This window comes from Arvicola amphibius, chromosome 5 (genome assembly GCF_903992535.2).
Source record: "Arvicola amphibius chromosome 5, mArvAmp1.2, whole genome shotgun sequence".
Taxonomy (NCBI): domain Eukaryota; kingdom Metazoa; phylum Chordata; class Mammalia; order Rodentia; family Cricetidae; genus Arvicola; species Arvicola amphibius.
Genome location: NC_052051.1, coordinates 107,674,120 through 107,687,642, shown reverse-complemented (window position 1 = coordinate 107,687,642; position 13,523 = coordinate 107,674,120). Strand labels below are relative to the sequence as shown.

The 13,523-nt window shown below is 42.1% G+C and overlaps 1 protein-coding gene across 1 annotated transcript in view; it reads right to left on the bottom strand.

The window, feature by feature from the left end:
• The window catches only part of Pik3c3 (phosphatidylinositol 3-kinase catalytic subunit type 3), a 74,224-nt gene that overhangs the window by 26,218 nt on the left and 34,483 nt on the right, over positions 1–13,523 (bottom strand). The window contains exons 14-18 of the mRNA XM_038331808.1: positions 8,731–8,836; positions 7,218–7,334; positions 4,618–4,749; positions 2,913–3,041; positions 2,278–2,347 (exon numbers count right to left, since the gene is read on the bottom strand). Of these exons, the coding sequence (XP_038187736.1) occupies positions 2,278–2,347; positions 2,913–3,041; positions 4,618–4,749; positions 7,218–7,334; positions 8,731–8,836 (554 nt within the window). The remainder of the gene's footprint in view (positions 1–2,277; positions 2,348–2,912; positions 3,042–4,617; positions 4,750–7,217; positions 7,335–8,730; positions 8,837–13,523) is intronic.

Here is a 13,523-nt window from a genome sequence, read left to right as displayed (position 1 = left end):
TTAATTAGTTTGATTTGTCTGTACATTTTTCCTAGGTGAATTTCTATCAGTTAACATGAAGAACACAAAGTAATAGACTATATTAACTTAAACTTAGCATCCTTCCATAACTTTAAAACAGCCGTAGCAATGTGAAACTCAGTCTGAGAAATGTGAAGTCCTGTCCTCTCACTCCAGAGAGAAGACGCACACACTCCTTAGGTTTTGCCAAGTGGTGAGAGTAGAAAGAGAGCCAGCCAACCTGGTACAAGATCATTAAACAACAAACGTGAAAAACCTAAGCGAGGGAACAGCATTTCTGACCTGGATTTGGTGGCCCTGACATTCTAACAACTGGTGGACAAAGGGTAATCCCTGCAGAGTACAAATTATGGAAGAGAGAAAAAGAAAAAAGCCTATATCCATTCACTTCAACAAGCATTTATTGATTTTCTATCATGTAGTATAAACTATGTCATATGTGGGGGGGAAAAGATGCTTATCCCTAACTATACATATATTTTAAAGCTTAAATTTTCTGGAATAAATATCATAAATGAAAGGGCGCCATGAAAGTCAAGGAGGGCGATGTGAGTTACACAAGAATGAAAAGCCACCAGGCACAGCAGGAAGGAATTTAATGCCTGGTACTGTAATTCTGTCAAAAGCTGGGAAAGACAAAGTAGAACCTGTTATCGCTATTGTCTAAATGGTCACACTGTCAAATTTGCTTTCTAAATATTTGTGTCTATATCCCAAGGCCTGGCTGCTCTCAACCGTGGTTAGTGTAGGCAGCAGTGGAGAGATGTGGAATAAGTCCAAGTGCTGAGAATAAGAGACTAAAGTCCCTACCAAGGCTCAGTGGACAACGCCGAAGGCGGAGAGAAGTGCTGTGGCATGCTCTCTTCTGGACGCGATACAGCTAGCGCAATCAAGAACGCATAGCAGCTGCAGATACCTGCACAGGGTCAGCTAAAATGTAGGCAGAGATGAGGATGACCTCTAAGCCCTGCTCCTCACCTGAGGAACTATTAGCAGTGGATAGTTAGTTGCTGAGAGGGGAAAATCTTTTCTTTTTGAAGATGTGGCCACAGGTACGGTTCCCATGCTCCGCTGGATGGTCCACAGCCATCCACACATGAGCGGCACTAACCAGACTTAGTGAGTTATTGAAACAAAAACCAAACCAAACCAAAACACAGATGTCTTAACCGGTTGGTGTGTTAGGGGGGCTTAGAAGGAGTAGGAAGGTGAAATGAGGGGTATTTATAGGGTTTTATTTCTTTATGTATATGTATGAAATTCTCAAAAATAAAGAAAAAAAATTAAAAACAAAAAAGCCTCCAGGCGCCAGTGCCATGTTTTTAAGAAGCAGAGCTTTAACAGGTGATGCTTTATAGGAAATGAATCGTCAGATACTGATCACGACACCTTAAAGCCCTGAGACAGAAGGAGCAGAGTCACCCGAGGAGTCCACCACAAAGACTGAGAAAGGGGCAGTGACAAAGAGACGGCCAGACACAGGGCCTGCCAGCAAGTCACCGCTCAGTCAGGTAGCCTCCTCTGTCTTTATCCCGAGAGCACATAAAGCTAAAAATAAACTTGTGCAGAAAAGCTGAAGAGGCACAAAAAAGCACAACAGTACTTTCCGGAAGATTGCTCTGAAGAGAAAAAGAAAAGAGGTTGACATCACCAACCAGACGTGGGAGCAGAAATGGCGTGCTGAAACAGTAGGAGTGCTGATCTACAGAATCTACAACGAGCAACAGCCGGGCTCAAACTGTCCAGCATCGCAGAGACTATGTACGCACAAAGGTGCACGTCTGCACACACATGGACACACTGTAACACGCAGCAGGCACTTGTTGAGTGACATGCAAGCCAAGTGTGCTTCAAGGCCTTTCTGGGCCACAGGAACTCTCAAAAGGACCATCAGTCAGACAGAGGAAAATCTGTGAACTGCAGCCAGTCGGAGGGCAGGGAGATGTGCTGTTCCAGTGAAAAGTAAAACCAGGAGGAGACGTAGGGAAGGGAAGAGGTGGAAAATGGAGGGAGAGAAGGAGGAAATGAAAGAGGTGGATGCGAGCATAAAAACAAAGAGGAGAAGAACACAGAGAAAGGGGGAAGAGGAAGAAAGGAGGAGGAGGAGGGGAGAAGAGAAGAAGATGGGAAGGCAGTCCAACATGGCTTCAGAGCGCTGAAGTCACTCTCTAACCTTCTTAAGGATTTTCAGTTTAAAAAGGAAAAGTGTACTGACCGGAAACTGAAGAAAGTGACCGTGATGTAGAATGAACTCACCATGTTTGGTACTAGTGGCTAAGACCTTATAAGGTGTCAACTTCAGATCCAGATTCTCCTTCCGTAGCAGCTTTTGATTGAAAGATAAAACACAGTAAGTGAACGTAAAGACTGGAAGCAGGTTCGTGGGCACAGCACAGCACAGTCACGCAATGAAGACATGACCGGAAATCTTAGGGGCGATGCCTGACTCTCAGTGTCAAAATGAACTAATTTGTTTGGGTAATGAGACACATTTTCACCTAATTTGAATATGCCATACGCGGTCAATAAACATCACTGTTCTTCCTAATGCTTCGTGCTGACCTTCCAGGACACAAAGTGACACAGAAGGCAGAAGAAGCAAAGAAAAAGAGGGTCGGTGGTTCGCTAAAGGTCAGAGACTAGGATGGCACTTGGCAAGGATCTAGCTCATTAGACGGCTAAGTCTGAAACTGTGAGAACTTTGGAAAAACCCACTGCACGTGCCTTCCCACTTGTCATGAGAGCTACTCTAAAGTGACGAAGATAAGCTTGTTCAAGATAAAGTGGAGACTGCCGAGCTGTGTAGCACTAGAAAGAAATGACACAAATTCCTCTGTGTCTGCGCACACGACAAATGAGGCACCGTCCCCACCAGTGGACTCCATGCTCACCTTGTCCATCAAGGAGATGATCTGCAGGATCAGCTGGTCTTGACGCAAGTCGTCGCCATGCTTGAAGATAACCGGGTATTTGCCTCCGTCTTCTGTCTTAAAGAACAGCTGTGCAGGCATAAGTGCGCTCTGCAACGGAAAGACACCGCCTGAACACTGGGTGGAGATTAATGAACGAAGATTGACTCCGTGCAGAAGGAAATGCTAATGCTCCGCTATGCGCACAGGGGCACAAGGCCTTAAGAAATGAACTGGCTGTGGGAAACACGCAAGGCAACAGACAGGAGACTATGTGGTGGAAAGATCAGTTTTTTAATTAGATCAGAACGGACAGGAATGTAACCAGACAGCAGCAGAGTGACCCAAACAGACTCTTCAGACTGTTCCTCCTCTGTAAACAACGGTTACCCATCTACTAAGACAGTAGGAAACCGCGGGGCCTAAGCCTGACACTTCTAGGGCCAGATATAGAGTTGGCTCTGCATAGATGTTCACCTCATTGTTTAGGTGTCAGAGACCTACTGGAGCAATAATGTAAAAGAATGCCATTCAAAAATGTGCAGCATCAAAGTCAAGAATGCTACTTTTTTTTTTAAATGTGTACAGTGTTCTGCCTGCAGGCCAGAAGAGAGCATCAGATCTCATTATAGGAAAGAAAGAAACAAAACAAAAACTTTTAAGAGTACTTTAAAACAACAGAGGCTGCCAGTATGGCTATGTTGTACGCTGAAGCTCTGAGCAACTGTGAGCGAGGGACAGGGTTCTGACACAGCACTCAAGGCCCCTGTTCTGCCTTAGACGGTCTCTTCTCCCAGGTTCGAGAAGCTCTTCCTCACCTGATATGAAAGGGCACCGGTGAAGCCTAAGGCTGTGTGCTCCTAGAACCACAAACCTTTGCCCAAAGATCCCCAGATTATCCTGGATGCCTGGTTAGCTTTCTACCTGTACAGTCAGGAGCCAGTGAAAAGAACACTTGGCATACTGCTTAGAACAAAGGCGACTGCTACTTAAAAATGTAACCAAAGAAACATAAATATACAGGAATGAGTACTGTGCTATTTAAAAAAAATGGTAAATGGGCCTGCTATCTAGCCACTTTAACTTACAAACTTTAAATATATAATGTAAGCCTTGAAATTTGCCTTTTAAAAATACCCTAAATGAAATATAATAACTGTGATTGACTACTTTTCAAAGTAAATATTAAAAAAATAAGGTTCCAGAGGAAAAAAATGACATATTTTCATAGAAATGTCTCTCTAATTGAAACAAAAAAAGATCTTAAAATACAGTAATGGGCCAGAAAAACAGCTCAGTAGTTAAGAACACTTGTAGCATTTGCAGAAGACCCAGGTTCTATCCCTAGGATACACGTGGTGGCTCACAGCCATGTGTAGCTCGACTTCCAGAGGATCTAAAATTCTCTTCTGACCTGAGGGCACCAGATACGCAGGCAGTACACACAGACATACATGCAGGCATAACACTCACGTAAATAAAATACATCCAAAAATAAAACAAAGACACAATAATGTGAATAATAAAACATACGAATAAACAATAATGAAACAGCAGCTGTTAATCTAACATTTACAAAGAGAAACGCGGTTTCTCCCTGAAATGTTTTCATTTTCCAAGGTGGCGATTCTGCTGCATTCTTAACCATGGGGTCCAGTCATGCACAGGGATGACCTGTCAGACTTACCTTGAACAGGGTAGCTGTCTCTGGGATGATTCCTCTTATTTTCACCTGTGGCTCTAACGGCAATGGGATCAACTCCACATCCGACAAATTCATTTTTTCATTATCTCCAAGCAGCGCTTGAAGTCTCTCATTCTAGAACAAATTAGAAAGGAGTAATGAAAGATTAGTCCAGAAGCACATAATACAGACCTAAAACTGGCTCTATTAATATTATTTGCAAAGCACATAAAAGTAGCTGAAAATTAGCAGCAACAAAGGCCTTCCCTCAAGGCAAGAAGCAACCAGTGGCTACACTGACAAACCATATTGTTTTGGGAGTCACTTAGACAGCCTTCCCTTTCACAGGCAGTTTCTCATTCCTGGTACTGGAGTTGTTTTTTTTGTTTTTTTGTTTTTTTTAATTAAATCTATGGTTCTTGTAGAGAGCACTGTCAGGCCAAGTTACTTAATTTCAAGACATACACACACATGTGTATGAGTATGTATATAAATATGGGCATACACATCTTATACTTTCAATATTATATATTGTATATAACTTTAGGTAAGTATAAAAGAGGTTTAGTCAGCCTTAGTGTTCTTTGCCCTATTGCTGGAGGTATCACACACTCAGGACACATACTCGCCTTGAGGTGGATCTGACCCGAGAGCCTCTTTCCTCAGGTCTGGCTTTAATGTTTCAGGAAAAAACTATGTAAGCTGCCGAGGGAGAGAAGCAATCAAACAGTCCTACCCAGATGCAACACTTAGGAACCATGTTACCATCATCACATATGTGTGTGTAGTGTGTGTAGTGTGTGTGTGTGTGTGTGTGTGTACACATAACAATCAAAGAAAAAGCAGCTATCAACTCAAGGGGAGGCATGAGAGGATTCAAGAGAGGGTAAGTGGGAGGGATTTAGGGAGGAAAGGGAAGTAGGAAGTGATATAATTTTATTTCTCTTAGCAACATTCAAGTATATAGAAACACATGAATACGTATATATGTATTTCACTCAAGTATGAAGCATAGGGCATATACGCAGAAAACCGTCTCTTATACACAACCCCCTTGCTAGCAGGAGCAGCAGCATGCCTTCAGGAAGCACCTCCTGGAGAAAAGCTATTCTTCAACAGTGGCAGGGGATGCACTTTCTTACTGCAGCTGAGGGAGAACCAGGAATGCGCATTTCCTTGTCTGAAGGATTTACGAAACCACAGAGAAGTGCAGTTTCATTTGAAGCTTAATTTAGCATGACCAAATATTAGTCAAGTATTACATTATGCTACCCCAGCGCATCTTTTTACCTTTAAGAAGAATAATTAATTAATTTGGAGCAAACTGCTACCGACTCCCCTGCTTCTCAGTTACATGAGCTCACAGACACACTGGAAAGAACACAGACCTCAGAATCTGAGCAATCCGAGTTGGCTGACAGCCACTAAAGCTCACCTACCCAGCTTCAGAGCAATCCATTTTCTCTGAAGTCAACTGGCTCTTGTAGTCTTTAAATAGGCAAGCCATGCTTTAAGGAGAGAAAACCTGACTTACGTCTCCAGAGCTAGAAAGTATCTCATGTATGATTCATGCATAAGAGGTAGAAGTTCTAGAATCAGCAAGAACTAGCTGGTCAAAGAACAGTATTTAAAGACAACCAAGCACAAAATTACTTCCCTTCAGTAGTAATACTCTAAGGCCTCTGAAGTTAAAACCAATTCTTAACTGGCAGAGATCTATTTAGGTATCTCGGAAAAGGTCATGAATAATACTCCTTCACAAAATGGATGGCAGATTGCTCACACGGAATCCAAAGCTTGCCGTCACTTTACTACTTCCTCGGGTTTTGCTCCTCACTGTTGCATCAGACTAAGCAATGCTGCTGCCGAGATCAAAGGTCCCAGCTGTGGACATGGCCACTGCTGGGGATACGCTAGTAATTGCTTCTCACCGTGGGGACAGGCATGGCCTATGGTGGTGGGCAAACGGCACTGGGGATTTCTCTATTTGATCATGGCCTATGATTCTTCCGCTAGCCAGAGCAGACAGAAAGGTGGCACTGGCTCTGCAAGCTGCTCTTGTCCTTTGTTTTCTCAAAACGTTCACATAAATGATCTTAGTCTCCAAACAGCTAAGGTTCTAAGATGAGAGACTGTAATGCAGTACAGATGAAATTATGCTTGGAGATAAATAGTTCCAAAACTTACTAGTTGTGCCACACTTAACTAAAAGATCCCTTAATCATATATGCCTGCCGTTCCTTACAGTTAGGCCATATTAACCTACGATAGCCACCACGTCACATTAACATATGATAACCTACAAAACAGGACCCGAATATCATCAGTGCTTTGGGCTTCTGGGACTATAATTACCCATAAGAAGTTACTATAAGGCCAGGCATAGTGGCTAATGTCTTTAAATTAGCACTCAGGAGGCTAAGGCAGCAGGATGAATTCAAGGCTTGTCTAGGTTACACAGTAAGTAAGAAACTGTTTCTAACAGGAAGCAAACAATGTAAGTTTGTACAATATGTCAAGCCAACAAGACCAGAGTCACAACTCAGGATTTCAGGATGTGAAGCCACTCTTAGCCATCAACAGGAAGCGACCCCGTGGCTTACCTTTTTCTTGCGATTTCCACTCTCCCGCTGCACGGCCTTCATCAGGTGCACCAGCCGGTCCACAAAGGTCTGCTGTGCCGCCAGCAGGGAGCGCATGACTCGGACCGACTTGTCACCCTGAGTGGGCAAAACGAGGAAAATCAGCTCTACCTCCACAGGGGGACCATTCCCTTCCTTTTCTAAAGCTGCAAACTTCAGAACAAAGCAAGACTGACACAGACTAGTTATTCTGACTGAGAAATAATGAGAAACCTGCTGTCTAGGGCAAGCAGCACCAACTGGCTAGGGCAGAAAATTACCTGGGTCCTGAACAATCATCAGTCAATGCATAATATAAATGACTGTGTGACAGGACAGGATTTATTCACCCCAAAATGCTTCTAATTACGGAGTTAATAAAGAGTCTGATTCCAAAAAAAAAATTTTAAGAATTCTCTTCAAAAAAGAGAAATACCCAAATGGAACAAATGTTTGTTGAGCAAAATGTCTTAAAAAACAGATGTCACCACATAGTAATCCCCAGTCCATAAAATAATATATAATGCATTTTCCCATTTACCTTTCCAAGCTACCTGGGAAGTGCAGCTGTGAAAATATCATCATTTAAAACACACGGGATGTTCAGGCTCAGAGAGAGAGAGCAAGGCAATGATGAGGTGAGGTGGAGGCTCACCTCTTGGTGAGCCTGATGCCACTCCGAGAGCTGTACCCAAGCTAGTCTATAAGCTGTAGGTAGCTTTTCAAGAATGTGAGACAGGAAACAGAAGATGCCAGGATCCATCTCAGCAGCAGAGCTGCAAAGGACCATGTCAGCTGCTTTTCTTTCCCCTTGCACCCTCTGCTGGCCTGACCTGGACACTGCTTTAAAGAAGCAAAAGCAGCAAAAAAAAATGGTCCCATATTATGAGGCAAACTATCTACTGAGTTTAGACGAGAAAAGAGGACAGAAATGTAAAATTAAAAGAGCAGGGAATTACTCATTGTTTTGTCCATGTAAGGTTTATTTAATAAAAATCAAAACCCTGTAAGGGTCAGAGTAAATATTAGTTTTGTCCAGTTTCCTATCCAATGACTGACCATGCATTTCAAACCAGAGCAGCCCCCACACACTAGAAAATGAATAACCATGTTTCAGCAATTTATTTATAATCAGTGAACTTGGGATTTCAAATAATTTTCATATACCACAAATATTAATCTCCTTTATTTAAAAAATATGTTTATTTATTTTCATTTTATTTGTCTAGGTATTCTGCCTGTATGTAAATCTGTGCACAGCAGGCATGCCTGGTGCCCAAAGAGGGCAGAAGAGGGTAGAGTGTCAGACCTCCTAGAACTGGGTTGAGGGTGGTTTAGAGCCGCTCTGTGATGCTGAAAGGTCCTCTGGAAGAACAGCCAGTGTTCTTAACCACTGAGCCCTCTCCCCAGCAACCTCTTTTATGTTTATGTTTTTCTCAGCTCACAAGATCACTGTGAGCCAGATCTGGCCAGCCCCGCTGCAGCTCCTGAGTACCTTCAGCAAGGCTTGGCTGAATCTCCTCATGACGTTCAGGTACATCTCATGGGTCTTGGGATCCCTCTGCTGCGTGTCCTGGTCTTCACACTCCACTATCACATACCTTCAAACACATTTAAGATGCTCGCATGATGAGAAATGAAAGATGCATCGAGTAAATATTTGTATTATTTCATTAAATAGATTAAACCACGGTTGTAAGAGTTAAGTATGGAAAAGAAGTTTTTTGTCTCCATCCTTTAGAAGTGAACACTAAGCAACAATATAAGCAGCCATCAACCAACAGGGCTAGCATCACTCTGGGCTATGCCTCTTGTTTCCTATGTGATGCCGTGGAAACACGCTCCACTATGCTATAAAATACCTGGAAAACTACTAACGCATTCCTCTGTCAGTGAAGTTTAACATCCACCAAGTAACTGTACAATAAACACATTACTTCCCCATCTCATACCGGACACAGCAAAAGGTATTCTTACTCTGAAACTCCTGGAGCTATCTTTCTCTCTGACATAATTTTGCAAGATGACTGAAAGTTCAAATTGATTTTTCTCTCTCCAATTTCACTATTTCTCAAAAACTCTATAAAATCTAGAACTTTTCTATAATAAAGTTGCTTTACATAGTTAACAAAACTTGCTTTCCTAAATTTTCCTAAAATATATATAACATAGGTGCAGGAAGTAAAAACACAGAGCCCTATGACACTTAATAGTTCTTATACCTAGTTTAAATAACAATGCTAAATTGTAAAGCAGCTTTAAATCACTTTTGGTAGGCCATGATAAACAACCACTCAGATCATCCTGTGAGCCTTGTCCACAGTGACCTGTGGAGAGTGGGGGATGGTGGAGCAAGTCTAATTCTATCATTTGGGAAGCAGAGTTATTAGTACTGGCATGGGTTACATGAGCTCAAGACTCAAAACTGGGAGACTATATATATAAATTTCTCAGGATGGTACATTTGGTTGATTTAGGACATACCTTCCAAGTAAGAGTCCATATATTTATATTCATTCTTCCTCCATCCTGTGTGTGTATGTGTATACATGTACATCTTGTGTTCCTACCTATGGAGGTCAGGGGCAGACTGTTTTCCTCAAGAGAGGATTTCTCACTGAACCTGGAGCTCACAAATCTGTGAGGCCAACCAGCTGCTGAACTCTGGGCATTGGTCTCTGTCACCCCCAGAAAAGGCCAAGTGTCCTCCACTCACCTGGCTTTCTATGCGTATTTGGTCTCCAAACTTATGCTTGAACAGCACACACACTGACCTGTAAGCATCTCTCTACAGCCCAGGCAGAACTCTTTCTATTCTGCTAAGTTTACTCAATTCTACTCCAACTTCAAAACCACAAGGAACTTACAAGTTCTTCAACTGGTAACATAGGCCAAATATCAAGTCCAGACATACACTGTTATCCGTTACACTGATACTAGAAGAATGTATTCAGCCATTTAGAGGGCCAACAGCCTAAGGCTAGAGAGCTCATGTGTCTTGTTCTCTACCACACCCCTGCAGACCCATGTAAGGTATAATTTCCACCTTATTATATGATTTGGTTTCATATTCATCCAGTGTTTTTTTTCAAGCACCAGAGCTATAAACAAAGATACTGCAACATTTTTAAATAAAATATATAAAATAAACTTACCAAACTGGAATCTTTTTTTAAAACTACTGAACATCCTATCAATAAATCCCCTATGATTTGAGATGATTTTTTTCAAGTAGTAAATAAAATTAACAAAAACAGTTTTCTCAAAAGCCAATCAGGAGACATGTCTCAGTGACATGAGTAAAAGGGGGTAGGTAAGGTGTAACACAGCCAAATCAAGGGAACGCAAGGCCAGGCTAAGGCCTGTGCTGCCTGTGGGCAGTGATGATTCAATGTCCTGAAAGGCTTCTTTAGCTTGTGCTCCTCTACCTACCCCTAACATGCCTGTGCTCAGGTACTCAATGCAGTCTGCTGCTTCCACTAAATGTTTATGATGCCTCTGCCCCAGCCAGCCAGCCCCACCCTGAATTCCAAATTAACAGCACACTTCTTCAACTCGAACAAGAAAATTCTTATTCCTTAACTCAACCACCTTCAAATTTTCTTTAAAACAACATCCTGATGCCCCACCTCCAACAGCAGAAGCGTCAGCTTTCCCTTTTAAAACAGATTATGCTTCCCTGAGCTTGTGGTGTCAGCCCATCACCTTCCAGACAGGTTAGTCTCCTCTGGGGCTGCTAAGCACCAACTCTGTGATTTAACACATATGGCCATCTGCCATAAACACCTTCCTTCCCTGTCTCCCCATGTTCTCAGCCTCTGTTCTGTCACCACTGTATCCTGTCTCTCTCACGAAGTCTACGCACCTTGCTTCTGGATTTACTTTGTAAGTGAACTCTTTTAGACAACTTGTCCTGACAATAGCTCCTTGTTTGTCATTGCTCCACACTTCCTAGGTTGTGAAGGCATTGGTGGAAATGCCATACCTCTAACGCTCTCCGAGACGGCTGACACAATCTCACAGACGGACAACTGTTTTAAAGAAGGTAAGAGCTGTCCTCTCTCCCTTCTCAGAGCTAAGCTACACCACAACAGCAGACAATCTTGAGGTCTGGCATTTCTAGAACAGTGCTGCAAGGAGTTGAAGCATGACCTGAAATCATACTACATCTTCCTCTACAAGAGTTGTAGTTTGTAAACTTCAAATTAATAAAAGCAGCAAGGACTAGCGGTGCTTTATAGAAAATCTACATCATCAAACACAAGACTCTTTAGATTATAATTAATTCCATCTGGCCCAGTATTATAATGCATGCTTACGTTCCCATCACTTGGGGGCTGAGGCAGGCGCAACTTGACTTCTAGGCCAGTACAGACTATGAAACAAGATTTTGTTCAAGAAACAATGAGAACAACAACAATAAATGAGATTAGATTTAAACTTCAGTACTTCATACTGCCCACATCTCAGATGCTCAGAGGGCAGATGAACAGCTCTGAGGATCGTTTATCAAGAAAGACAGTTTAGAGGATGGCTCTGTTGTAGAGGATTCGGCCAGGACCCAAACGATATAAGCTCATATATTTTGTTATGGTATTTTAGAATGTGTGGTCACCTGAGGACTGGAGATAAGAATGTCAGAAGAGAAGAAGAGTATTTTCAGACTCCAAAATCATCACTGTGATCTCACCAAACTTAAGCCTGGCTGCCTAAACTCATGGCCCCACCACTGTTATCGTTTCTTTTCCCATGCACCTAAGTAGCAAACTCATCCACAAACAAGCATGCCCATGTCTGCAGGCCTCACCACCATATTCACTACCTGCTAACTGCTGTGGAAACGGCTACAGCGTTTCCAGAAACTGAAGGTGCATGATCTCCATAATTAAACACCTTTCTAGGGCTTCAAGTCAACGCTCTGCTAAAAAAAAAATGAGTCATCTGAAGTGCAAACGAGCATCATCTCCACAGACAGACGAGGACACAACACCCGGCCTCGAATTTCACAGTTCGCTGCCATCTAAAGGGGAAAGTGACAATCTGGCCAGGCACTCAACGTAAGATGGCACCAGCACGCTCACTCTTCCCCGACAATTTCATTTTGTGGAGTAACTAACTTTCATTACTTTCAAAGGTCTTAGAAGCTGTAGAAAACATGTCACAGCGTTGAAAGTTTACCTTCCTTTCCACATACTGCAGTGACTATAAAAATAAAAACCTGTAAGGATTTATAGATTCTGATGCCAACATTTTACAGACTACAGACAGAACTGCCCTCTGTGGATTAAAATGTGATGCTACTCATTTTAAAGGGGCCATCCGCACAGTTACTAGCCCCTCAAGGATTTAGCTACAGCAGGAATCCTATTGAAACCACTGGAAAACAAAGAAAAACAGCAAAGAAACCCCGAGTGTTCAGAAGAAAAGAGGACATCAGCAAAACTGGAAATTTTTATTCACCTGTTAGGATAGAAGAAGCTTGGTGAGAGGTTCTAAATTTTCACACTTGGTTCACATTCAGGGGAAGCTTGATCACTTCAGAAAACTTTGAAATTATTTCTCATGTAACTATCCTACACACATAAAACAGCAGTGTCTGCCAAAGTCAGGCTTCACTATCAGTCGTTTTTCTCACCAATGAATATTTCTAAATACATAATGTGTAGAGTGAGGGCTGGAGAGATGGCTCAGAGGTTAAGAGCACTCACTGATTGTTCTTCCAGAGGTCCTGAGTTCAATTCCCAGCAAGCACATGATGGCTCACAACCATCTGTAATGAAATCTGGAGCCCTCTTCTGGCCTGCAGTCATAGTGTGTAGAGTGTTATATGGAGAGCTGTTACTTCTCCAAAAAAGAATCGTTCATTGAATTAGAGACAGAAAAGAGAAACCCACATGGGGTCTGAGTCAGATGCAATGCTCTTAAGAGTGCAATGTGGGGCTGTCCATGTTTTAAGTTCCCTGTAAATTCTTTTGTCTTTTCTTTTTTAAATATTTACCTAGCTTTTCACAAGGAAATGTTTTTTTGTAATAGTGTGAACAGAAGCACACTAAAGCATTCAGATAGGAATGCAAGGAACATTAACTGTAGGTTTCTATTAAATCAAAATAGCGATTTGGCAAGATGAGAATTTCTAAGTAAACTCTTAAATGGAAAAGTGGTAATTAAAACTAGTCCAAATGTTCTGTAATGTATTTTCAAGGGCATCCTAACATTAAGTATGAAGGGAATATATTTTTATGAATAATACATTCAACTGCTGAAGTAGACACCTGGAGATGCTTGGCT